The sequence below is a fragment of the Trachurus trachurus genome (genome assembly GCF_905171665.1).
Source record: "Trachurus trachurus genome assembly, chromosome: 10".
Lineage (NCBI taxonomy): Eukaryota > Metazoa > Chordata > Actinopteri > Carangiformes > Carangidae > Trachurus > Trachurus trachurus.
The window spans coordinates 16,360,700-16,388,458 of record NC_139894.1 but is presented as its reverse complement, the minus strand read 5'-3'; the positions used below and the strand labels follow the sequence as shown (position 1 = coordinate 16,388,458).

At 42.4% G+C, this 27,759-nt stretch overlaps 2 protein-coding genes across 2 annotated transcripts; both read left to right on the top strand.

Moving 5' to 3' along the window:
* The first annotated feature begins 789 nt into the window (after positions 1-789).
* On the top strand, positions 790-5,570 carry LOC310992171 (seipin-like). Its single transcript, XM_083980183.1, has 10 exons — positions 790-862; positions 1,545-1,803; positions 1,908-1,986; positions 2,313-2,456; positions 2,609-2,644; positions 3,209-3,343; positions 3,438-3,535; positions 4,083-4,216; positions 4,364-4,442; positions 4,585-5,570. The coding sequence occupies exons 2-9, from the start codon at positions 1,550-1,552 to the stop codon at positions 4,411-4,413; spliced, it is 930 nt and encodes a 309-aa protein (XP_083836309.1). The 5' UTR covers positions 790-862; positions 1,545-1,549; the 3' UTR covers positions 4,414-4,442; positions 4,585-5,570.
* A 10,150-nt stretch (positions 5,571-15,720) lies between these two features.
* Positions 15,721-26,868, top strand: nxf1a (nuclear RNA export factor 1a). The gene is made up of 21 exons (XM_083980455.1): positions 15,721-15,997; positions 16,670-16,883; positions 18,241-18,406; positions 18,500-18,583; positions 18,742-18,846; positions 18,952-19,032; positions 19,231-19,300; positions 19,426-19,514; positions 19,621-19,728; positions 21,116-21,225; positions 23,679-23,715; positions 24,102-24,170; positions 24,290-24,345; positions 24,476-24,583; positions 24,758-24,816; positions 25,062-25,177; positions 25,276-25,318; positions 25,408-25,486; positions 26,124-26,306; positions 26,401-26,461; positions 26,555-26,868. The coding sequence occupies exons 1-21, from the start codon at positions 15,970-15,972 to the stop codon at positions 26,591-26,593; spliced, it is 1,905 nt and encodes a 634-aa protein (XP_083836581.1). The 5' UTR covers positions 15,721-15,969; the 3' UTR covers positions 26,594-26,868.
* Positions 26,869-27,759: the final 891 nt, after the last annotated feature.

The following is a 27,759-nucleotide window of genomic DNA, read 5'->3' as shown; positions in this document are numbered from 1 at the left end:
GCCTTGGTGGTAGGCTACTTGGAGAGACAAGTATTTTCTAGGGTGGTAGGCAGCCTACTTGGTGTAAAAAGTTTGAGAACTTATAGGCTACTAATTCCTCTTGTTTATGTGGAATTGTTTGCAGTAAATAGCCTTATTGCCGTTACCTGAATATATTATTTTGCAGTGTTGGGAGGAGCAGGCAGCTCCATTAATTAAGATAGAATTAAAATGACTTTATCTGGAGGTAAAGTGATAGCCTATAATTGGAAATGAGTCAACTCTCATTTAAAACAGTTGTTTTAAAGGCAGTAAAATTATGTAAAAATATGTGTAAAAACATAAAGATTATTTCTAAAGACTTTAAAACAAATTTGGGGACATCAACATTTCTTTGCATTTGGATGCAAACTGGAGAGTATCAGATTTTCCTGAATCACAATAAAAAATTTAAATGTTGGGGAAAGTAGAGCATTGCAGCACATTTAGCAGCAATGGAGAAAAATATGAAATCAAACAGCTCTTAACCCATAGTTTTGCTTTGTTTCCAAATGGTGTCACTAAACCATTTCAGCAAGTATAATATTATCATGTAACCTGCCTGGTAAGTATTATAGTATAAAGTCAAGTCCTCAAGCCTGAGCCCTGTTGTCAGTGTCATGTTCAACACCAAGCACTCTGTTCCAGTTGGCAACAGCGTGTCTCTTCATGTGGGACGGACTGAGCCCTGTCCAATAGCAGCCTTCAGGGAGCTGGGGATGAGCAGTTTTGTTTCTTTTCATTTCTGTTCACAACATTTCATGAAGACGCCGTGGACCAAGACACTTGAGGGGAAGGAGAAGTGATTTCCTAACAGCTCATAGTTGGCCAACTACAACCAGAGGTAAGTGTTTTTTAATAGCGAGACAGCTGACTGTTGCAGACATGCCGCTATTGGATACCACATGGTTACTTTGATTAAACTGTTTGATTTAGATATTGAGATAAAAATAATTTTGTATCCCTGCACTTAAATTATTCCCAACATAACTCTTGATCTGAAAATCTGCATGTTGTTCCTTTATGTGTTGAGCAAGTCACCGCTCACTTCCTTTTTTAATGTACAAATATGACCAAACCTTAGATTTCATGAATTAGGCCTACGTATATTATATGAATTAAATAAACAAAATAAAAGCGTTTTTGCACAGTTTAATCTGACAAGGAGTGCAGATAATAAACTCTTGTTTGCTGTTAATTATTTGAGTTTCATCTGGCCAATGACACAGTTTTTGCGTCATCTGATGTGAGGGACCAATGCTTGTGACTGAGATTGGACTCGGCGGTTTTTTGGCTATCAGTATTATGAATGTGATGCTTGTGTCTTCAGCTTCATGTGACTGTATACACTGTGCAGTGATCTTTACTGAGGAAAACATTTCAGTATGCTTTTCTATTCAATCACCATTTAAAACATGCTTGCAGTTATAATATCTATTGCTATGTCTTAATACTAAATCAATTCTCAATTTTATAGCTATTCTTCGTTTACTGTCCATTATCTTCATTGTCTTTTGGATTTTCAGACTTTATGGATCAAGAAAGTCCCTCACGTTCACAAAATGATGACATTCACCCGTCCGTCCTCATTGGCCTTTCACTCCTGAGGCTGCAAGATGCTGTTGTTACAACAATATCAAACGTCCGTAAGAGAGTTTTACAGGGCTTTGTTGTCTTCTCTGTCATCTTGCTGCTCCTCTGGCTCGCCGCCTTTCTGTACGGGAGCTTCTACTACTCTTACATGCCCAAGGCGGCTTTTTCGACACCTGTGCACTATCACTACAGGTGTGTATATGTGTGATGAGCAGCTGCGTCAGGCTGAAGTTGTGTGTTTCATTCCCTCTTTCTTGTTTTTACTCACATGAAGTCTTTCATATGTTTCTGTGCAGGACAGACTGTGATTCTCCATCTTCCTTTTTGTGCTCTTATCCAGTGGCCAACATCTCTCTTATGAGGAACAAGAAGCATGTATGAATGTGTGTGTGTGTGTGTGTGTGTGTGTGTGTGTGTGTGTGTGTGTGTGTGTGTGTGTGTGTGTGTGTGTGTGTGTGTGTGTGTGTGTGTGTGTGTGTGTGTGTGTGTATGTGTGTGTGTGTGTGTGTGTGTGTGTGTGTGTGTGTGTGTGTGTGTGTGTGTGTGTGTGTGTGTGTGTGTGTGTGTGTGTGTGTGTGTGAGCGTGCGTGCGTGTGTGTGTGTGCGTGTGTGTGTGTGTGTGTGTGAATCCAGTCAATGTATCTCCAATGTATCTCCGTTCTATTCATATAGGGGTGTCATCTTTTTACATATAAACCCAGGTGCTGACATTTGGCCAGGCTTATCAGCTCTCTCTGCAGCTGGAGATGCCTGAGTCCCCGACCAATCAGGAGCTGGGGATGTTCATGGTCAAGACAACCTGTTTCTCTCGGGATGGAGGCCAGATTGCTTCCTCCGCCCGTTCTGTGAGTTGCTCTGAGACCTGCTCAGCCATAGGTGGTCTCATGTGTACAATCAAGTAGTATAGCTTCATTACTAGCATCTGCGAAAACTCTGGTGATTCACTGTATTTGCATTGCTGTGTGTGTGTGTGTGTGTGTGTGTGTGTGTTCCTCAGGCACGACAACTGCTGTCGACCTCCAGCTCTCGCTTTGTGAGTACAGCTCTGACGCACAGTAACCTCTTAATCACATAACCTGGTCAGAGCCAGATTAAAGCTGCTTACGCCTGCTGCACAGCTCCACTGCAATGAGATGATGATGATGATGATGATGGATGTGTGAAATAATGACTGATGACTGGCTGCAATCAGAAACCCATTTGTATATTTAATGCAACTGGCTGCCACAGTAACAAGTATACTGCACAGGTGGTTTTTGTACTGGTCTGCTGTAAAAGTTTTTAAGAGTTTTATAATAGTCTTCTACCACACAAGCTTCATAAATTGGCCTTTCGGCTAACTCCATTGCCTAAAGTAATGAACTCATTAAAACAGAGTCCACAGGGATCCATTTCCGTTGCTTTTCATTAAACAGAGCACACGACTCAGTCATCCTTTCCTAAATATTCATCGTCTCGTCACTGACAACATCCTCTGGGTATATGCAACCACACATTTGTACAAAAAGAGAAAATGAATTAATCCCCAGAGGACTGAATAAACTCATCTCTAGTTCTGTGCTGCGGAGGTGACTGTCTTGTTGCGTCGTGGTCACAGAGTATGCTGCGGTACCGCTCAGGCCTGCTGAAGACCCTGGGAACGCTGCTCTTCCTCCCAGCCTTTCTGAGTGGAGCCATCGAGCAGAAACAAGTGGTGGAGGTGGAGCTCTTCTCAGACTTCACTGATGACCCTGTGAGTGGTGCCCTGGCTGCTCCATAAGTGTGTGTACTTGTGCACGTAAAACAAATCAAGCCAATAGCCATCAATTTTTTTCTTCATGTTTCAGTACGCCCCCTCGGTCACGGCCGTCATTGAGATCCTGTCCAACAGGGTGCAGATCTACTCGTCTCAGCTGTACGTTCACGCTCACTTCACTGGCATAAGGTAAGACTCGTATGCCTGTTGTAGCCCTGAAGGCTCAAGACACTGCAACTTCAGAAAACACATTTAAAGACATAAGGCTACTATCAGAAACCAAATTTAGTGCATGTGTGGCAAAATCAGATGGGCCCAGCTAAGTTAACAATATATATTTCCAAAAATATCAGAATCATGTGCTATTCATGTTCAGATAAACCAAACAAATTAAACTTTTTCAAAAAAAAAGTACAGTTTGCTTATTTTGTGTCCCCAGAAACACTTCTGTTGTGTGGCCACCATAGAAATCCATTTTAAAACAACACAACACAGTGGTAAACAGACACATCTAGTTGTAGTTGACAAACAAGCACAACCACAAGACATTTTCTGCTTTGAGTTACAAAAATGTACTTTCACTCTCTCAAACTCCAACTACACAGCACAGGTTCATTACTGTAAATTCAGATGTATTCCCTATGTCACACTGAAGATGGCGACAGGAAATCAGCTGCTGAGGTTGAAACGGAGCCAAATCCCACATTTGTTCTCTCCCTCTGTGTCCTCCCATCAGATACTTGTTGTTCTACTTCCCTGTCTCTTCGGCCCTGGTGGGTGTTTCCACCAACTTCATCTTCCTCAGCATCCTCTTCATCCTCAGCTATTTGAGGCTGCTGCTGGGAGTGGAGTGGAAACAGGAGCAGGCAGGTCTATGACTGAAAAAAAAAGCATTGAACACATGGCGCATATTTGCAATTCATGAATTTGTGTTTTACTAGTGCCAAAATCCCCCCAGGTGTTATTGTTTCGACTCAAACGCTGCCTCTGAGTACTTGTTTTTCTCGTTGTTTACAGCTCAGCACAGATGGATCGGTGTCGGAGAGGGAGAACGCGACCAGCAATGAGCAAGAGGATGAAAAAGATGTTGCAGCGGGTACAAAGAACTAACACAGACACACTCACAAAAAGCACACAGAAATGTAATGTTGTTCAAGCTATTAGCATCACTCACTTGGTACTGGCAACCTGAGTGTGTTATCGTGTGTGTTTGACTGCAGTAACACATTCTTTGACAGGTACTGCAGAGCTGCTGGGTCCCCTCCAGATAACCCCCACAAATCTGAGCCCGGAGAAGTCCCAGTTGCACTTTGGCAACGGCACAGAGCTGCAGAACAGACATACACTTAGTCAGGTTGAAATGAATGAGACAGAGGCAGCCTGAGGACATTAATAACGGAGAGCGGGAGAGTGCGGAGAGAGACATTCGTACTTAGCTGTAATGATGATTTAAGAGCAATATGTGGTTGAGAGTGATTCAGAAAGAGGCCGTGCAGCACTGACAGATATGTCGAGGGATGACCTGAGCTGCTCTGTTTGAGCTGTAGATCTTCAAAGCAGCCGTTTCCATTCCATGTGCTTCTATGTGAATCCCACTGGTATTTGGCTTTTGTAATGGTAACACTGTGTGATTCATGAGACTGACACATCTGAAACCTCACTATTTCAAAGAAATCCCTCATTGTCTGTTCCTTTTTAGCACCTCATAGTCCAGCCCTGATGTTTACTATTTTATTGTTCCATGTTAAGTAAATACAAAATATATTTGCATGCATGTCAATAGCTACAGAGAAAAAACCCTCGCAAATGTGAGCATTTTAAAACTCTCTCTTTTCATTTCCCTTAGAGTTTGTATTTTACACTCCCATTTTCATAATAACCATTCATTCAGTCATGACAGCACTTTACATCACAACAAAACCTTCACTTATGTGACTGGCTGTTGCTTTAGTCTGAATGAGAGCACAGTCAGTCTGTCTTAATCCTGCTTGCCTTGTTTGCCTTTTTTTTTTTTTTTTATGAAACACTGTGTTACTTGTAAAAAAAAACAAAAAAAAAAACTGTGGGAATCAAATTAAAATGACCAATAATTCCTTATTGTACAAAGAAGTGTTAACAAGCTGAGTTTTAAAAATGTATTATATGACTTGACATTTTCATGGTTATGGCTATATCATATGTCTGCATTTATGTGAATATCCATTATAAAAATGTATAGTGTTGAACAGACAGAAGAGTTTCTTTTTAACGTTACAACTGTTATGAAGTGTTTCTCAAAAGCTTACTTTTAGCTAAAATATGTTTTACCTACTACAAGTACCTATGTTCTGAAGTATAATCTGTTCAATTGCTGCAATAAACCTTTAGTAATCTTCATCAAAACTGTTTGTTTGCAGTTATCTCACAAAGTACACAGTTTGATCTTTGGTGGGAGGACACCTTACTCTATTGACATCCTGCTATCCGTCACAGGCGGGGATCATTCCTAGATGTCCTCTTAGCCTGTGGCAGCTGCCTCTTTATGCAGCTTTGGAAACTTAATGACGTCAGTGCATGCAAAATATGGCACCTGTAGAGACAATGAAAGGGAGATTCAACTCACTGACAGCCACAGAGTTTTCCTGTCACTGAGATCTAACAGGTGGAAGACACAGGTAAGTTATGTGACCATATGTGTCATTTTGAGCAAGCTTAGTATATCACTGAGGCTTTGTTAGGGGGGGGGAGTTAGACTTGTAAATGCATTTCCTCAAACATATTCAAAACGCATCTCTTGTAAACATTTCCTGTTTGTTCTATTCAAGCACATGTTGGACTCATGGAGTAGATTTCCCGTCTACACTGTACAATGGACACAAATACGGACACGACGGCTAATAACATCATAGAGGGAATGAAGATGGAGATAGACAGCAAGCAAATGATGAATATTTCTACCACACTATCGGACCAGACGCACCAACACCTGACGATCAGCGAGCGGCCTTCCAACAGCTGCAGGAAAGTCAAAGTGAGAACCAGACCCAGGCTCCAGTTGGCAAAGAGCTTCCCGCCTTACAGTCAGTGTATAGGTGGACTAGGGGACGACGGAGAATGGGACAATCATGAGCTCGATTCAGAAAGAAGCAGCCCTCAACATCAGCATCTCGGAAATGATGAGGAAATGCAGGAAAACAGGAACGAGGTCTTTCAAGCCACAGAGGAAAAAGAAGACCAAGGCACAGAGAGGGAAGAAGATGGAGAGCCGACAACAAAGTGTGCAAGGGATGACATGAGAGCTAAATGGAGGGTGAGGAGGAAGGAGAGGTCAGGGGGGAGCTGTGAAGCTGACACTGAAAGATGTGAGAAGGGAAGGTGGAGTGGGAAAAGAAGAGTGGAGGAGACTGGGGAAGAAGGGGAGTGTGACAATAAGGGGGGAGACGGGAGCACAAGCGGCGAGTGGAAACACTGGAGAAGTTTTGAGACAGAGAGACAAGAGGAGGGGGACGAAGAGAGGAAAAGATCTGTGTCAGCTGTGGAGGCAGAGGAGGAGGGGAGTGAGGAAACGCCTGAGGGGAAGGATGAAGAGGCCGAGGAGCTGCGAGGGGCCTCCTTGACACAACCGAGGTCCTCCCCACATCCGATCCTCTCCAAGCTTCTGCACTCATCCTCCTCCACCTCCTCCTGCTCCTCCATCAGCCTCTCCTCAGCAGAGAGCGATGAGGTCTTCAGTGAAGGAGAGGAGGCTGGCAAAAAGAGGAAGGCGTTCAGAAAGGTAAGAAAGGTCTAAAACAACACAGAACAGATGGATGAGATGTAAAAGGCATTTGATATCCCAGTATAAGCACTGGCTGCTATGCTTTTTTGATGGGAGGCCTAAAACTATATTTCTCAACTGTTCTTTGCACCTGTGGTCCTGGTGATTTGCATGGGCTTGAAAGAGGACTTTGATGAGGGTGGATTTGAATGGTGTTTGCATGCAGGCTGCTGCTGCTGCTACAGATATGGAGCAGAAAGCTGAAGGAGAACTGGGGAGTATGTTCATTTATTTTGTGTAGGTACTCTCTGTTTGTATTGTTGGACATTGAGCAGTAGTCCATTATGACTGAATCAAAGGTGAAGACTTTCACAGAGAAGTGACAATCCCATCTCCAAAATACTATAACATTTAGGATTTACCTGCGATTAAAAAAAAACAAAAAACGAGGCCTTTAAATATAAACATTTTCCTCAAGCTGCAAACTGCATTATGTTGTAACAGTTTTTAACAGCATGGCCCGGTTGACTGTAGGTTCCCATGGGTTTTCAATGCCGTGCCTGTCCCTGGAGTGGCAGCTGCTTTGTGTATATACAAAACAGCTCATAACTGTCGAGGAATGCATTGTTTGTAAACAGAACATGTACTAGCACTTGTTTGTTGACCTGCAGGTGTTAATACTGTATAATGTTCCCCAACGGTCTGTATGATGTGTTTCTGTCAGGGTTTCCTCTGAGAGAGTACAAACCAGGCTACAAGATGAGCATCTGGCCTTGAGCTGCTACTTCAACCTTTTAGTAACAAAGGCTCAGCTCCACTTTCCATCTGCATGTAGATTTAAAAATACTGATGGAGGTGAATATGTTTGTCTGTATGCTTCATACCTGTTACCTATCAGAGATCCAACGCCGACCCTGACCACAAGATGGAAAATGGATGTTGGGTCTGTGGACAGGAGGAGCAGGCGTGTCAAACGTACGGCCCACGGGCCAAAACTAGGCCGCAGGATGAATTTGCCCACTGTGAAAACTACATAGAAGACAGAGGAAGCATAATGTTGTTTAAATTACATGTATATTTCAGGTTCATAGTGTTGTGTAAAAGGGTAGTCCATTAAATGTAAACATCTTAATAATGTACTGGAAAAATGTATAGTTTTCATGTTATGTTATTATATGAATGGTCCGGCCCACTTGAGATCAAATTGCTCTGTATATGGCCCCTGAACTAAAATGAGTTGGACACCCCTGCTCTACTCCCTTCTCAATGTGCACTTAGCTTGAAGGCAACAACGTGATCTGCTTTCTTTTGTGCCTCAGTGTCGCACCTGGAAAACCTACCTGACCATGATGCACTGGTCGCTGCGGCGGCAGAGCTCCTGGGTCCAGCTGGCTGGACATCAAGGCATGTGTTACACTAACAGAAACTGTGTGTTTCTCTACACTACTGATAATTATAAGCCTGTACAAGCCCATAATATCCTACTTTTATCTCCACAAAGTCACTTTTTTTGAGAAACTCCGAAAACGCCCTTTAAAAAAATCTTTACTGTCACTTTTAAGTTAATTCATAAAGAGCTGTCACCTCATAGAGGGCTACAGCATGTTGAGCTTATTATTATCACGAAAATAAAAGCTCAGTAAAACTCATCACCAGTCCATTTAGCTCATGTAGTGCTCCTGAATTCAGATCATATCCACATCGTGCCGTCTTGGTTTATTCATAATATGAACCCATGATTATTTTAAGGTTTTCCCTTCGTCGCTGGTGTCAGCAGGTAACTTCCAGCTGAGTGACGGAGGGGAAGTGCTGAAACTGCACAGCGAGGTGGAGGCAAACTGCCTGGACTGCCTGATGAGAGACCCGCTGAGACCCTTCGTCCCGCAATACCACGGCGTGGTCACTAGGGGGGAGCACCTCTACATCCGGCTGGAGGACCTGCTGAGCGGCCTGAGGAGACCTGTGATCATGGACTGCAAGATGGGAGTCAGGTTTGAGAGCAATTCTTACATTTCTGGTTGTAGAGAGAGGGGTTCCTGTTATTCAAATGATTATTTACATGGCCTCTCATCCCTGATTAACAATATTACATGATCTTTGTCAGAAGGATTCTGACAATTAAAACTTCCATGTTAATGAGGACTTGACCTTCATGTTGACCCTTGAGGTTAATTTCTGGCCTTAGAAACAGTAGATGGTAAAATAATCTCAACTTTTCATCTATGAATGAAAGGTCTTACTCTTCACATCGCCGTTTTTCCATGTAGCAGTATGTTTTTTTCTACACAATGAATTTTTATGAGAGTTTGTCTATTAGGACATACCAAGAGGAAGAACTGGTTAAAGCTCGTAGCAAAGCCACACTGCGGACTGATATGTACCAGAAGATGGTGAAAATAGACCCGTCAGCTCCATCAGCAGAGGAACACGCGCAGAAAGGTGTGACCAAGTGGCGCTACCTTCAGTGGAGGGATACAACAACTTCTACATCCACACTGGGCTTCAGGATAGAGGGCATCATGGTGAGAGTATAGAGGCCAATAAATCACTTAATAACTCATAAATACCCATTCACCTTGACCACTTTCATTCCTCAACCATCTGCAAACGTCTGTACTGGTGTGTGTGTGTGTGTGTGTGTGTGTGTGTGTGTGTGTGTGTGTGTGTGTGTGTGTGTGTGTGTGTGTGTGTGTGTGTGTGTGTGTGTGTGTGTGTGTGTGTGTGTGTGAGACAGATGGAGGACGGCAGTGTCCAACGGGACTTCAGAAAGATTCTGACATTGGCTCAAGTCACAGAGGCGTTGCTCTACTTTACCAGGAGTCAGCTGGACATCCTGGTCAGTGCTTACATGTAGGCTACTATAGCAAACAGAAACTTTGTGTTGTGGTATATTGATGTGTTGATGAAGAGGAGGGATCACCGCCGACACGTCTTTTCTTGCATTCAAAAAGAGTTTATTACAAGAAGAAGAACAGTGTACAAAAATGCCTAATCGTGGAGCATCTCTGGTGCCAAGAATTGAGATGACTCTCCCTTGGCCTGAAACCTCAAACCTTATATACGTTTTCTAAAACTCCACCTTTTTCCAATATAAGGATATGTTTGATCAAGATGGTCAGACAAAGACAGCATCTAAAAACAGAATTTAACCTATGACTTCTAACATTTAACCATAGCTTGACCAAGCTAACTTAAAAATAGATACAGTGTCGAGTATCCCCAAAAACTATGACCCACCAAAAAAGGGTAAAAGACAAGAAACACATGTCTCTGAATACATGACAAGACAGATTCTTTCTGGGCCAAATATAGAACCTGTGAAGCAGGGCATTAGTTTACACATTTCTTTAATCTTAGAAAATACACAAAGAAGAACATAAGATAATAAAAGACAATAAAGAAAAGAGTTTAGGTGGATAATATACTACAGTGTACACACTCAGAGCTACTGCAATGACTAGCCTACCACGGTTTTCAAAATACAACAAAACCTAAAAGGAAATGTAAATTTAAACTTGTCAGCGACTATTATACCACTTTTCTGCCCTTTCCTCCTAAATCAATCGCATTGTTTTTATATTCAGTGCCCTCTCTCCTCAGTCTATCCATGTTAACACAACTTGTTGCAGCTACACTGCAGGTGTTTCAGTCTTTTCTGTTTTTCAATCTCCTGTCAGAAAGCGTACCACTCCAGACTCCTGGCCCTGAGTGATGCACTGAAAAATTCAACATTTTTCAGAAGCCATGAGGTTGGTTCACAAACACAAATTCTCACCTCCATTTGTTTCAAATTCTGGTTTAAATTATTTTTGGCTGAAGTGAAGAACATGGGTTTGAAATATCAGCATATATCATAAAAGATACAACTGTCAAGAATTAATTTATGGAAGTAAGGTTTTTCTGCTCATCGTCATTCCTCTTCTGGTTTATTTCTCTCTCGCTCAAATTCACCGGATCAGGTGATTGGCAGCTCGCTTCTCTTTGTCCACGACCACAGCAGCAAAGCCAACGTGTGGATGATTGACTTTGGGAAGACGACGCCTGTGCCCGACACAAGCAAGCTCCAACACAACGTCCCGTGGGCTGAGGGGAGCAGAGAGGACGGCTACCTCATCGGCCTCGCGTCCCTCATCTCGTCTCTGGGCCAGGCCATCAGTGTGGTCTCCTGGCAACAGGAGGACCACGGTGGAGATGAGAAGAGTGTTACATGAAGCGGACGGAGGGTTGCGGTGGTTGAGACGACCCTTAAAGAGTACACTTGGGTGCTGTTACACTTAAAACTCTTGCCTCGTTTCATACACTGGATGAGATGAGAGAGGAGAATAATGATTATGGTGATGAACCCATCTTCACAGGCTGAGGAAGAACAAGGGAGTACAATTCAGCTATAATTATAGAAATGTGATATGGTACATCTGGCATGTACCCTATACTAAAACAGTTGAGACATGGTGTTACAGACTCAAAGAGTTTAAGCTTTATATGACTTTTTTCTTGATTTTTTTTCCAATTACCATTTTATACCTGTTATAATAAACTAGTGTGCCTAAGAAAGAATTTCTGAAATACAGATGAAAATAAGTTGGTGAAACAGATGTGATTATTATTCTCAGGGTTTTGAATTATCTGTGTGATGCAGCTGAAATGTTATGTTCACTTTAACATATTATGTGGTGCAACTTAAGCTAAGTGAAATAAACAATAAATGACTTGATCTGCTCAGGCTCCATTATGTCAACATCACTGACACCAAAGCACGATGCTCCTCTGTCATTTCATATTATCACCAACAGGTTACAGACATATGAACTACAGACAGCAGAAACGCTTATCACATTAATACTTCCATGGACTGGACTGATGGTGATTTTAACAGCTTCAGATTTGGCACAATCTCACACTAATGCTTTCAAACACTTTCACTGGAAATTTCAACTTTTTAAAAACACATCAATGCATTGTACTACAATGTCATGTGTGTGTGTAAAAAAAAAAAGTGACTTACTAACTGTCATTGTCACACAAAAAGGGAACCACACTTTACTGTATTAATCTGTAAATTCCACTTTATTTCTAAATAACGTCCCCAAGAGGAAACCTCAAAAAAAGAAAAGAAAAGAAAAAAGAAAGAAAGAAAATGATGCATATACTGTAGACAAGGCAAAAAAGAGAACTTGCAACACTGTCTTTTCCTGAAATGGAAAATATATTTATTCAATCACTGACCTGGCTCTGATTTGAACAATTACATTCAGGTGCTTCTCTTTTTTTTCTTTTTTTTTGAGGGGGGGGTTCACCCATGGGAGTGGTTAGAAAAAACACAAATGAGTAACACATAAGATGATCATGGAAAAGGGAATCCATAAACAAATAGACATGTAGTATATAAGTATCAGAATAATCACAAATCAACATATTTAATAAGTGTAGAACTGCTACAAGTAAGTACTACTATAACCAAAAAAGAAAACATTTAATAGGCCTACACTTTTTTTTCTGGGCAAATTGAGTCGTACGCAACTGGACTTGTATTTGTCTGGGAAGATGAATGAGGATATCAATAGACATTTTAATACACAATATATAGTCTTATACAAAAGGTCAATGTAGGTCCACGAGGCAAACACTTCCTCTGCCCTCAGAAAAAAAGAGGGAGATTGTACAACCACGACGAGCTTGACCAAATTTACAGGCCAAGAATAAAAATCTGATAAAAATCTTTTTTTTTTTTATTGTTTTTATATATATACACTGTAGCCAAACATACATTTTTGAAAATAATAATCAATGAATGAATGAGCAATATTATTATTTACTCGTTTTTAAGTCGAAAATAAGCTGAATGCAACTTGAAACAACCAAAATAAAAATCTGAGAACATTTTTGAAACTAAACTACAGCAACATGGTTATTGCATAGGATAAAGGATAGGAAATAACGGTATTGGAGACGTTCATATCAGAGATAATGTGCGACATGATGGTTTGTGGACGTGCTCCATGTGGACCAGTGGAGCCAGCAGCTGCAGCGGCGGCGACCTGTTGCTGAACGAGCTGCAGCGGATCAAGTCGGGCGGGACCGACCGAGCTGGCCGACACCACCGACCGACCACCACCCGGAGACAGCGGCCAGGTGTTCCCATTAGCATCGAGAAATATATAACCAGGGGGGGAAAAAGGAAAATTAATCGGTAAATATTGTCAGGGTTTTCATGCCAGTCTGCAACTACGCGAAGCCGCCATAATGCTAACAGATAGCCTAAGCTAATGCAATTTCTTACCTTTATTTATTTTATTTTATTTTTTACTGTAGACGATTCACTGCGTGGCATTTTTGTTTTTAAATGCTTTCCAAATGACAACTATGTGACACTTTCCCCCAGAGGAGGTTTTTTCCCTTATGGACCGTGTAACTTTCTTCCGTACCTGCTACCCCAGCCTGGTGGTGACACGTGTCCTGGATCAAGGTGAGTAGTTTGGCTCATTAATCACAGACACGTGGGCTAGTCGTCTGTCGTCTCTCGGGCAGGACTGTCTGGGCAGGTGGACCAGGTAGATGTGATTGAAGCTCCGTGTTGAAGTAGATCATGGTGGTAGAGATGATGGAGATAGTAGAAGAAAGTTAACTATTTGAAAGTAAACAAAGCTTGTACCTACATTAGCTATCTGTTTTTTGTTGTTGTTTTTTTTACTCATCTTTACCTAAATTGAACTTGTCAGACATGTCAGATGGTTTTGATAGGCTACCTGATATGACAGCACAACTCTTGCATTTTGATCAGAAATGATACTGCAATTGATAGCTTTCACTGACGTCACGTCCCAGGGACCTGGCGGTCAAAAAGCAACATTCCAAAGTGGCCCCGCAATGGACTTTCTATGGACAAACAACCGAGTAATGACTTAAATCATCTGTCAGCGGCCGAGAAAGAAAGATATAAAAACAACTTTGAAGTTTTGGGCACTTGTGACCCATATTCAACACCAGCTGCTGTATACCAGCTGCTTAAAATGACCAGTTCCCTGCCGAAGCTCCAGTTGGGCGATGTTTACATTTACCTGGTGGAGAATCCATCATCCTCCACCGCTTGCAACCAATACCTCCGGTGTTATGGCTCAACTGGTTTCTGATTAAAAGCCCCATGTTGTAGTTTTTTTTTTTTATCTTAAAATAATGTTTCTGAACTCATTGAAGTGGTAGAAATGGTCTGTAACTTTCCTGTACGGGAACACCGTCCTGGTACCGCAGCTCCGCTGAGCTCCACAGCTGAGCTCCAGCCCACTGAGCCCAGGCTCCCTGCTCCTCTCACCCACAAACCAGAGCCCTTAGCTGGGCTGCACGGTGACCAGCTGCCCCCCTCCTTCCCCCCGGAGCTTTGCTACGCACCGCTACCGACGGCAACGATGACGGCGGTCCGATAGCAGCAGGACCGGCGGCGGCGGCGGCGATGGTAACCCGGCGGGACCGCCGCCACCGGACACGGCAACAGCACCGCCCGCGGCGGCAGCGACACGGTAACGGGGGTCGGGACCGGGCGCGGCGAGGACGATGACCGGTGTTGTTTAGCGTATTTTCAGAGTGTTTTCCATTAGTTCGTAACTTTAACATGACAGGCTTTGTCATAGTGTGCAGTGTTGTGCAGACTAGTGAGAGTAGTGTGGCGCTGACTGACTGTAGATTGGCGGAACAGGTTCACTCACAGAAGCATATTGGCTGCAGTAACATGTGAACTGCGGCTTTATTTGTGAATTTGTGACAAATCTGCGGACGGAAGTGCAGCACAGCTGTTGTTCGGTTCGGTAACCAGTTAAATCAGACACCAGTTGGGCCATAACACCGGTATTTTTGAAGCAGCAGGGAGCAGTGTGTGTTTTTCTGCCTTGTCCTAAGCCGCGGACAGCGGGGAAGTGGATTGTTTTGACCGCCAGGGGGGCGTTCCATACGGGCCGTGACGTCACATGAAAGCTATCAATTGGAGGATTACCTACCACGTGTGTGATCATGACAGCAGTAAACAAACAAACCAGTGCAACTATGATGAAAGTTTGATGATATATACAAGAAAACATTAGGATAACAAAGTGAAGCATATAGCTATTGTGCTAAACTAGAAGTACATTGGTCGTATTTAAATAGTAATATTGCAGTATATGAAAAAAACCAAAACAAAAAACCAGTGCAAAATTGTGTTTGTGTGTCAGTCAAGCAGCACTGTTGTGTTAGAGTACATTGATTTTGGCTAGGTGTAAGAAATGTATACTGTTTTTTTTTAACTACTATCTCATGTAAAAGTAGAAAAAAAACATTTTGAAAAATACTTGGTCACAAATGGAAATTATCATATAGTATATTTAGTAGGTAACTATTTTTAGTCATGTCCGTGGATTTTAAACAGCAAGAGGTTGCAAGTCTTTTTTTTTTTTTTTTTTACAACTGTTAGTGATACAAAATTGATTGTAACTGTTTTTTAAATGTTTTTTATTTTATTTTTATACTAGTATACTCACATACTCTGGTTGTGTTGTGTTATGCTCAGGTATGCTTCACTTTTACTGGTTTTACTTTTTGATCTCCGCGCCTTCAACGTGCCCCGGAAGTAGAAACGCTGTGACGTAAGCACTTCCGCTGTCTTCTCGTCAACGCACAGTGGGAGCAGCTAGCCATGCTAACAGCTAACTAGTTAAAGAGCAACTCGCTGCCACCAGCTCGGCGTCGCCTTTGTCTGTCTCTTTGACCCACGAGTAATGTCGGGGCTTCTTCCACAGCCTTGCCGTTGTGTTTCATGAAAGAGAAGCCCCCTCTCGACATTGATTTTTAGACCCAGGGTGGTGCGTGCGTGTGTGTGTTTTTTTTCCTGTTTTTCCAGTCTGACACTTATCAGAGAAATATGGCGGATGGCGGGCATTACTACAACGGTAAGAGAAAACTATGCATCAAAACTATAATCTGACGTTTTCTTTGCTCCTATTTACCGTTTTCCCTCAGACCATGAGGACTTTATGTCGGAGAGAGAGGTCAGAAGCGCTGGTTTCATGGTCTCAGGAGGTAACAGAGCACATATGGGCAGTCTGAAGGTCTAACTATGCCCCTTTACTGACACAAGCATTTGCACTATTGTTACTGCTAGCAGTTCGTTTTTTATCACAATATTAGTATGTATAATATTAATATGACTATTGTTTATAGCTGTAAATTAGAGTAGAATGAATACAGACATTGCAGATGTTAACCAGGCCTGTCCTACAGCTTATTTTATTCCTTATATCCACATGGAGGACTCTTAAAAACTTATAGGTTTTGATATATGTTCATACATATGACTAGATTTCAGTAAGAGCCTCCAATGATACTGTTTATAAAATCTAAATGCAGAATATGTGCTTATTTCTTTCCATCTTATACACACATGTTCTATCTATAATAGTGCATTGTTTGATGTATGTAAGGCTCATCTGGTTTCTTATAAAGTGTAGAACTCAACGTAATGTATGTTTTATGATGTGATATATTATTATTATTATTATTATTATTATTATTAGTTTATTATATCAAATTGACTAACATTTGTTTTCTGTCCCTCTGCTCAGAGCATGATGATAGAACCGCTCCACCACAGTTTCGCAACCGTAAAGGCCGAGGCGGCAACAAAGGTCGGTCAAATGACAGGTCCCGTCGAGACCGCCAACGGGGAGGTCACCAGGGTGGCTTTGGAGGTCCAGGTCCACGGTCGAGGCTTGACGATACTGATGGAGACGTAACTATGAGTGATGGCCCTCAGGACAACAACTCCCAGCACAGATTGTAAGTATGGATCACTCCCTAAGCAAGTGTGTTTATCAGCATCCCGTTGATAATTTAACTGATAATAAACATCATGTTTGCTGTGGTGAGACTTGAGGGGAAGTTCTAAAACAAGAACCTCACTTAATTAAGAGGGGGACTGGAGAGTTGATTAGTGTAGAAGCCAAATTAAGCTTTCAAATGTTGTGCCAGGATGATAGATTCAATGTGATCAAGCATACAAGTTTTCCCTCTAATCTTTATACAGGTACAGGAAGAAAAAGTAGAGCAGGTATTCTCGTTATTGTGCAGGATATGAAACCTCTGTTTGCGGTCTACCCACGTGAAATTAAAAACAAAAGTGAAACCGTAAAAGTGAATGTAGCCCAGTTCAGTCGTTTTGTTGAACCATTTACTAATGTTATTTTAACACTGTTTTATATGAATCTGATGATGATGATTCTTTCGGATGTACATTTCACAGTTTTCACTTTTTAGGTATCCCTTGCTATCAATATGGGATTTTTCAGCTTCTCGTCTGTGAATTTGAATTACTTCAGGCTCTGACAGCACATGCATTGGGTGTCAAGCCCTTGTGACATGATGCAGCACTCTGTGCCGCTAATGCATTCTTTAAAAGGTAGCTAAATTATCACTATACAGGAGGCGGGAAATGTCACACAGAATTCAAAATGTTTGTGCACCACCCTTACAGGAAGGGTGGTGCACAACGTTTAGTGTGAATGTATAATGACACAGAGACACATGCACTCTGCACTGGCTTTGGCAGATAAAGAATTGCAACAATACAAAAACGCCTACTTGTTGGACTTGCTAGTTGCAGAGACATTTAGAAACTCTGCTTCGTTTGGTCCTGGGCGGTTGGAAAATACTACTCTCAGCCAACGAAGCAGGAAGTCTGTAGAAGGAACTAAGGCCCTGCTCAGACTGCTCTGCGGCCGAGCCCTTTTTAATTTGGTGCAATGTAATTTTGTTGTATATGTATTCTTTCGTTGGTGTGTATATATACAATGACAAGAAAGAACCTTAAAACCTCAACCCTGGCATTAACATCCATCCAAGATGCATTTAGGTTACATTTGAGATTTGATCTCTAAACCCACATTCGGAGGTGGTCTGGGCCAATCCCTCACAACACACACAGCAAGTTCATTTTCATACAGGACGGAAAAATGAGATCCAGTCACAAGTGGTCCGCAGTGCCAGCTTTGAGGTTATGGTCCCAGAGTTGTCCACTTGTGATCTGATCACTCAGGATGCGTTTTAATGTCAGGACAAATGCTGTGGACTCAAGTGAATGGGAACATGGTCTCAGACTTCCAGACCTCACTGCATGTCCTGGTTTTGTCTTCTTCAGTAACCCATATGGAAGGTCTTTTCGGAAAGGAGAGGGACGGTTTGACCGAGATAGACGACAAGGCAAATGGGGAGGAGGTAGAGGCGGCGGCGGCTTCAGAGGAGACCGCGGAGGTGGAAGTGGCGGAGGAGGAGGGAAGAATCAGTCCGGCTGGTCCAAAGTAACGGTGCGTATCGTTAACGGTTGTCACAAGACCTCAAGGTCACCTTTTTAATCTATTTGAAGAAATCATATTTTTTCTTTTGTGTCTGTTTGACAGATTCCACATGGCAGGAAATACGACAAAAAATGGTTATTGACAGCTCTTCAGAACATCTGTTCGGTTACCTTTACACCTGTACAGGTGAGTTTAAGCCTCATCAATGATTACTCAATAAGTAATAGATTTTGAAAAAGACATCGTGTAGTTCTCAATTAAGCAGTAATTACATCTGTGTCATTGCTGAGCCAGGAGTTTGTGTAGATTGATCTTCATCACGTCCACTCTCCCTGTTCTTCTAGTTTCATGTCGACCATGACAGGGCCCATTTCTACGTGGACGATTCCCCCGCTGCCAATGCTTTACGCAAATGTTCGCACAAGATCACAGACGCAGACGGCTATAAGGTATGTCGGATATCTTCACATTTTGGTGAAATCCTACACTGCTGGTCCTTAATCCTGCCTGTTCCTATGGCAATATTAAATCAAATCGGCATCTGATGTTTACAGGTGGAGGTGCACGTCAACAACAGCGCACCGCCGAACTTCCTCCTCGCTGACCTGAAGCCTGAACACTTGGAGCACCTGAAGGTGAGCGAGAGGAAGTGATGAACCGAGGCAGTACTCACAGATACGGGGTTGTTAAAATTTAATCTGATGAGAGTAATGCTTGCTTCTTCTTTTTTTGAGGGCAGAGAGATTTTGAAGCTTCTCTCAATTCTGACAATTTTCTTTTTTGCTGTTCAGTTCTGTTCGTCTTCTCATATAGACGATTTTTATTTTTCACAGCAATGTATGGCAAAACGTTTTGATGGTTCCCAGCAAGCACTTGACTTGAACAACATCCGAACAGACCCAGGTAATTATGTGCAATCTGTTAATGGAGTTGAACCCAGCAAAGACTTTTGACAAAAAAAATTAAGTTTTATAATCATTTTCCAATTTGGAGTGTTTTTAATCTGCTATCCTACTTTTCTGTCACAGACTTGGCGTCCCAAAAAATTGAAGTCACGTTGAGTCGGAAGACGCACATGGAAGCTGTGATCAGGATCATTGAAGAAAACATTCCAGAGGTAATCGATGCGGTGAAAGGTTTTAATGTCATGATGCAGGTGCACACCCAAACTGTTTTCTTATGAAGTGATTGTGCTCACACGTGTCTCCTCTGGCTGTCGTCAGCTGACCAGCTTGAACATGAGCAACAACCGCATTCACAAGCTGGATGAACTCGCTGAGTTGGTTACCAAGGTGCCTAATCTGAAGACCCTCAACCTGTCCCACAATGAGGTGAGGCCGGTTGCTCATTCAGTGTTTCCCCCAGAAAATGTGTTAGTTAAGGTGGTGTCTGTCCTGTTGGCGGGGGGTGCGCGAGCGGATCGATCGATCGATCGATCGTCGGGGGGGGGGGGGGGGGGGGGTTCGGCGCGCCGTATTAAGTTTAACCACGCGCGCCGCTGCTGTTATGCGTGCGCGCTTCTCTGTGGTGTGTATGTGTGTGAGAGGATGCGGAGATGAATGAAGGCGCTCGTCCGACGGGGGGGGGGCGGCGGCGGCGAATATCGCTACATTTTAATTTTTTTAAGACGTTAGTTTAGGCGGCAGCTCATTGTTGTTAAGGCGGCCGCCTTAACAGGAAAGCGCTGCGGGAAACCCTGTCATTACATTCATATCTAGTGTATATGACCATTTAGTAGTCCGGACATTTAATATGCTAAATCAACTTGGAGCCCAGGCGTGTATAAGAACTAGGCAGGTATTTGCAACAGACTACTATTTATTTTTGCGATGACCAGAACGAGGAGGTCACCGTAGGACCACTGGAACAAAACTACTTTTTTCCCCGACACATCTTTATTGACATCAGACAATAAATACAAAGACAGTTTGTCTGTGTTACAGCGACACAGGGAGCTGATCAGAGCAGCCAATCAGATCAGTGTTATGAACGATAACGAGGGGGGGGTGTTGATTGAGGTACACTGTACAATTAGCGCATTTAGCGTCTATTCGCATTTGAGCGCGACCTGTCCCGTTGGCGCGAGGGGGAAGAGGGGCCGACTGACAGAGGTGAGAGCCGGTGAAACGCTGTAAAAAAAACACAATAATAGATTTTTTCCCCAGTGCGAGACTTTGGGAAACACTTAATCGCCCGGGCGTTTACTTGAACAGGCGTTTAATGCTGAATGAGGTCGGACCCCCAGCGGCTTTTAGAGCACAGGTGCTTTTTGCACACGGGTGACTATTTGGTCATATCCACAAGTTTCCAAACGTCATCTATGGTCAAAACCGGAAGCCGGTTTTGCATTTCCGGTGAAATTGTACAGTATGTTTATGTTTCCATGGTTTTCAGTCGTTGTCATAGTTGCAGTAAACGCATGGATCTATTAACGCTGGCTTTTAACACGGATGTCAATTTGTGTGATATCCATTGTTAAAAGCTGGTGTGATGATGATCCATGCGTTTTACAGATTTTCATTGGGAAAAAAAAAATCCATGCATTTACCACGACTACCGAAACCATGAAAACGTAAACATAAAATTCCACCGGAAGAGCAAAACCGGCTTATGTTTTTGACGTTCGGAAAAAGGTGGATACAGTAATATAATAACTAGATTATTTTTTTAAAACCCTCCTCTCACACCATGTTGTTGTGTTGCTGTCGTGTCCTCCAGCTGAAGACAGACCGGGAGCTGGACAAGTTGAAAGGCCTGAAGCTGGTGGAGCTGTGGCTGAACAGGAACCCCCTGTGCGTGTACTTCAGGGACCAGGCGGCGTACATCAGGTCAGTCAGCAGTTCAGGGGGGCGAGTGGAGAAGCTTTTACAGAGGGGGACATAGTGGTGTGAGTGTTTGTGTGCGTGTGACTCCAAGGATCTCTCACTGTACAACAAGAGTAAGCGGCAGTGTGCCACAAAAAAGGATCAAGCCTTTGTGTTGTGTGTGTACGCGAGAGAGCGACACCTTTATAATAACAGATATAATTTCCCTAATAATCAAGGACAAACTTTAGGACAAAGCAGAGCCAGCAGACACTCATCATGAACTCCCTGTGTTTGTGTATGTTGTGTGTCGTTGTGCATGAGAGGAAGGCGGGGGGAGATAAGAAGCACATACATTCATTTGCAATTGATAAAGAGTTTTGTTTTACATGTTTTCTTTCCACTGGATGATTATATTTCCCTTTTCACACTGCAACCTAAACATTTCTTTATTCTAAAAGTTGCTGGGAGGACCATCGAACTGCGATGCACTTTGTTTCCTTTCAACTTGCTTAATTTCTCCACAGTTTGAACAGCTGTCTTCTCTCTTCACCTTTTTGTGGGACATCCTTTCATGCTTTGGTCTCTTTTATGGGCCTCAGTGACGCTGCACCCAGCACTCATCTGCCAACATCCTGGTTAAATATCCCATAGGCTGCTAATAAACACCATCCCACTGCTGCTGATATTTATAACGCTGAGAAGAAGCACTTAAAAAAAAAAGGGGGGGGAAGGAAAAAAAAAAAGAAGACATTCAGCCTTCATGACTTCTAACAATCTACTGTGAACTGCTTTCAGAAATACCAATCCACAACAATCTCTTGAGCAGTACTGTATGACAGTATAGGTTGTTTATTGGAGAGAGGGCAATCCACAGTTGTGTTGACAAATGTTTGGATGAAGTAAAGAAAATCCACAGCCAATGATTTCCATCCCCTCGTAGCACCCCCTGCCCACTCGGCCCCCTGTTTCAGGCGAGTATGGAAGGCTGGATAGCCTATGACGGGTAAGATCCCACCTCAAAACCCTGGGACAACCTAAGGCAGGCACAGTCACGATTACTCGGCCTCAGTCCCTGTGAGCTCCGACTCACCAAGAACGCCAGCAGAAGAACTTGAGAGGACGGGACTCCACAGGAAACGCTGTTGGGCTGAGAAGGAGGGGGGACACCTGTCATTATCAATGACTAATGATGACCCAAAGATCAAAGGCGGTCTCTCTCTTTGGCCTAAACAGGCCTCTGATTTTCCGTGAATGAAGTGGAGAGTTTGGCAAGTACCCTTAACCTAACGTGTGAGGGAGATTTTCCTCTGAACTGAAAATTGAAGTTCAGTTTTGCCCGAAGTAAGTCAAATGAAGAAAACGTCATAACGCTTCCTCTTCCAGCTTCTGACGGCTGTGACCAGTACGAAAAGCTCAAATATCAACCAGAGAGAGCAGAATAGAGATTTGTCACCTTAGTCGAAAAAACCAATGATATTCCCGCCCCCCTGTAAGCAGAGGTACGGCGTCCATCTTTGGCAATAAATGAAATGCCTAAAATTACTGGTGCAAGAAGACCCAGGTCTTCAGAGTTGATGGTGGCCAAGCAACAGTGATGAACGCGTTGCTTGTGCAGCGGGGGACGGCTCTAGGATGAGTGGTGAGACTGCTGGGTCCAGCTCAGTTTGAGGCCTGCTGTCCTTTTTTTTGTTCAGCCCTGTTCTCAGGTTGTTATTCTTTGCTGATAATCATGTGCACAGACACCGACCAGCTCGATAGCGATTGGCTCCTCTCGTGAATGTCAGACCACTCGTACCATACTACCTGTGTCTGTGTGCATTTTACTTTTTTTTTTACATTTCTTTTTAACCAAGCCCTGTTTTTTTAGATCCATCTGCTCCCCAACATCTGGGCCAGAGTTTGGGGGGTAGGGGAAGTTAACAGGAGACCTCTCCCCCAACACTGCATATCATAACCTCTTTTTATTTCACTAATTAAACCTGGATGTGTTTACTGGTTTCCAGTGCGGTCCGGTAGATCGTGGGTCTCTGCATGTTTGTGTGTGTGTGTGTGCTCCTAGAAAAGTGTGCTTGTGTTGCCTCCCCATGTCAGATCTGTGTATATCTCCATGTTGGGGGAGAGGGTGAGTATACCTGCTGGTAAGTACACCTTTGGGTGGGAGAACTGTGGAACAGCACGGCACGAAACTTAAGCGGGTTCATTTGTCGATTTACTTAACATACAACAAAGAATAAATCCCTTGGTTTACACAAACACTGGTTGTAGTAATATTATTTTCATCTGTACACCCCCCAAATGTGCTTGACAGCGTAACAACTCAAGATTACAGCTGAAACTGAAAGACACAAAATGACATAGGAGGGTCAGCAGGAGTGACTGACAGTGGTATCAGTGTATTGAACGTGGTCTTATGTGTGTGTGCTGTGGCTTGTGGTTGTAACTTTCCTGCTCTTGGTTTTTTGTTCCCATACTAGTGCTGTGCGGCAGAGGTTTCCCCGGCTTCTCAAACTGGTAAGTCCACATATTTATCTCAGCCTCCTTTCTTTCATGATGAGTTAACATCCTCCAATTTACATAATGTGGTGATTAGTCAATGTTGCAAAACTCATAAGACCTGTAAATCTAGGTGTACTAGTGTTCATACACCTTATGGCTGTCACGTTTGATTTATAGTAGATGTCAGTATTATAGAGTACAATCGTTTTCTTTTCAAATTGTAAATTGTTTATTAGTTTGTATCTTCTGTGTGAAGAGAAATTGAATTTAACTTAAATTTTGGCTCTAACAGTTCTATTGGTCTATTATTATTATTATTCATCATCTGTCAACTGGTCAAGCCCACCCTCAGTGCTGGTTTCTCTCTCATGCATCTTCCTTCACTTGTTCTTTCTTTATAGGATGGTCAGGACCTGCCCCCACCCATTGGATTTGATGTGGAGACCCCCACCACTATTCCTCCGTGCAAGGTTATTTATTTAAGCACCTCATTTATAGGAGTATATTTGCTCTCCATGATGGGATATTGAGTAATGAGTGTTACGTGTTTGCATGCACCTGACAACTGTCTTACCTGTTGATAATCCAGGGCAGCTGTTTTGGCTCCGATGAAATCAAGGCTCTCATCCTTCGCTTTCTGCAACAGTGAGTGTCCAAGTCTTTATTGAGATGCACTAGCAATGTGCCGTAACTAGTATTTCATAAACATTACTTCCAAAACAACCTCAAGAACACATGAAAATGAACTTGTGTTACATTTGACTATACATTGCAGGTACTACAGTATATACGACTCGGGCGACAGACAGCCGCTTCTGGACGCTTACCATGACGGAGCGTCGTTATCGCTCACAACACCGTACTCCACCCAGAATCCCTCCAGGTGAGATGACACTAAAAGAGACAGACTTCTATACATGTGATGTTTTTCTGTGTTTTCCTTGGTAGAATTCGTTCAGTAGAAGTCATTTGCAGCTTCATCTGTCATTAGCTTCACTCATCTCAGACAACTCTGTGTTCATACTGACGTCACGTGTCTCTGTCTTCCTGTGTTTAGGAGCAGTCTGGGAGAATATCACAAAGACAGTCGAAACCTGAAGAGGCTCAAAGACTCAAGTGAGTTTGTCTTTCATGTCGGGGGTATTATTGATTTATTAATCCTCAAGCAGGACGTGTGTATGTGTGTTTGTGTGTATACATTACACTAGATTTCTTAGTCAGGTCTTCAGAGGCTGTATCTCAGCAGCAGTGACAGCGTCTTTTTAGTTGTTGGGACTTTTGACCTGTCAGTGCATGTGAGATGTTGAGATTTAATATTTTGTGATCTGGTGTTTTCCCCCTTCAAACATCGGCATCTCTAGCGATAAGATTTCGACTTCTGAAGCACACGCGACTGAACGTGGTGGCTTTCCTGAACGAGTTGCCCAAAACTCAGCACGACATCGCCTCCTTTACTGTCGATGTAAACACCTACACGGTGAGTTCATGTAGTTTTCTTTTGGGCCATTCACTCCCTCTTCTCACCACAAATCACTTGTGTATTAATTCTCCAAAAATGTTTTTTTCTGTTTGTAGAACACACTACTGTCATTCACAGTGAGTGGAGTCTTCAAAGAAGGTGAGATGTTTGCTGATCAGGATTTCTATATGTGGTCCTCATGAGTGGTGGTGAATTTGCTACTAATTTGTGTCGTGTCTGTTTTTCAGTTGCTACTGATGGTAAATCTCGAGACTCCACCATGGCTTTCTCTCGAGTCTTCATCACAGTCCCAGCAGGAGGCACTGGGTAAGATTTGTGAGCTCCCAGCGGGTTTTATCACCTTCCTGTTGTCCGTCTTGTGTTTCCCTGTGGAAGTGCCTGTCTCAAAGTGCAAACAACAGTTGGGCATCAGGAAGATTAACTTGGCATAAAGACAAACATCCTTGCTGGTTATATCAAATGCAACTACAAGGTCACCTGATGCATCATATAGTTAGTTTCATTAAGCTAGATGCAGTTCTGTGTTTGTTTTTTCCACAATTGGTCCTACTGGCAGTCCCAAACAAATTATTTTCTCAAATATGCAGGTTTCCAGATTTTTCTTCATGAGCATTTAAGGGCTAAATGTACATTTTTGCTTCTTGTATTTTATTAAGCAGAACTACTCTCAAACTGGCAGTTTATTAGCTTTTAAAGTCTTTATAACAACATATTTCTAAAACTGTTTCAATAAAATACAGATATCTTCATTTAAATTGAGGTAGGATTTATTGCACAGCTATTGTCGACATGAACCTGATTACCTGCCAGTTAAGACCACAAGGCAGTTAAATCCAGCAGCACATTGTGCACACAAGCAAAGAGCAGGAAATCCACCTCCTGACACATGTGAAACATTGAAGCTTCATTGTGTGTCTGCCGTCTGCTTCCTCTCGTGACACAGTTTGTGCATCGTGAACGACCAGCTTTTCATCCGAATGGCCACAACAGAGGAGATCCGCCGCGCCTTTGTGGCTCCCGCCCCGACTCCTTCTTCCAGCCCGGTCCCCACCCTCACTGCACCACAGCAGGAGATGCTCACAGCCTTCTCACTCAAGTCTGGCATGAACCTTGAATGGTCCCAAAAGTAAGTCGTGTTTTTATGTATGTGGTGTTTGCAGTGTTGCATGACATCTTTTATTCACGTCATTTAAAATATCTCAACGCTGGATCTGTCACAGGTGTCTGCAGGACAACGAGTGGGATTTCAACAGAGCGGCACAAATCTTCACCAAGCTTAAGGTAACATTATTTAACTTACAAATGATAAATGTAATATCCGTACAGGTGTAGTTTTTAACATAAGACCCTGAAATGTCTTTTCTCTCTTTACAGACGGAAGGCCAGATCCCCGATGTTGCTTTCATCAAATGAAGAATTTAATCATACATATGTGAAATAAAATCTTGCGTAATTTTATTTATCCTTTTTGTTTTATCACCTACTATTGAGCTTTGTTTTATTAAAAACAATGTAGATCAAGTTTCTTTTGATCTGATTACTTTAATTACTGTTTTGTTTTAGCAGCCAAATGTGAACAGTTTGACCTGGAAACTGGTGTTATGATACAATCTTTGGTTGGCATCATAATTTTGGATATTGATCATTTGTATAGAAATCACTACATGTTTTCATAGGAATAAAGGCAGATGGCTTACCTTGTTCATCTTTACTTGTTATTGTGTTTAACAATAAAAATTACACTACATTTTACTCCTGCTGCAGTAAAATAAAATTAAAATATTGGAATTATATTTTTAGCCAAAATCCCAACAATTAAGTGGCTTAAGGTAATTGTGCAAACTAACATTGTTAAGGTCATTATCCAGCTGCACTCTGCAGAACCGTCCTGTCAGTTTTGCAGCATTTGGCAAAATCTGAGCACTTGTCAACACCAGTGACCCAGTTCCACTGGCAGCCATACTGTACATGCCCATGCTGTACCACAGCCTCCACTGTATTTGACAGATCACATAGTACGCTTTAGATCCTGAGCAGTTTCCTTCCTTCTCCATAGACTTCTCCCAAATCCTACTAGTATAAATGTCTATAATCTGTCCAAAGAGTCTTGTTGCAGAACTGAGCAGACTTTAAAATAAAACAAAACTTACTGCTTTTCAGTGGTTTGCAAGTTGTGGTAAATCTTCTGTATAAATGACTTTGACAGTGATGTATCCTCCTGAGAGTGTGTGCTTGACCTAAAACCTAGAAGTTACAAAGTTTAATTCACAATACTTATTTTCCTATTAATTATTTATTAGGCTGATCAAGGGTTGTTGTAATGTTTTTCTTAATTCCTTAACTTTTTAATGTGCATTAATTCACAATTTTTTACAGAAATATTTAATAAGTCGTTTTTTCTCTTCAACCTGGATTATAATGATCTTGTTTATAATTCGTTTATATATTTTCTAGCCTGAGAATAACAAAAAAAAAAAAAAACGTGAGGCTATGGTTCCAATACAAGATTGATTCCCTTTTCATTAACTGTGAAATATGTTTAGATGCTTTTGTGTCTGTATTTTAAACACATCTTCAAG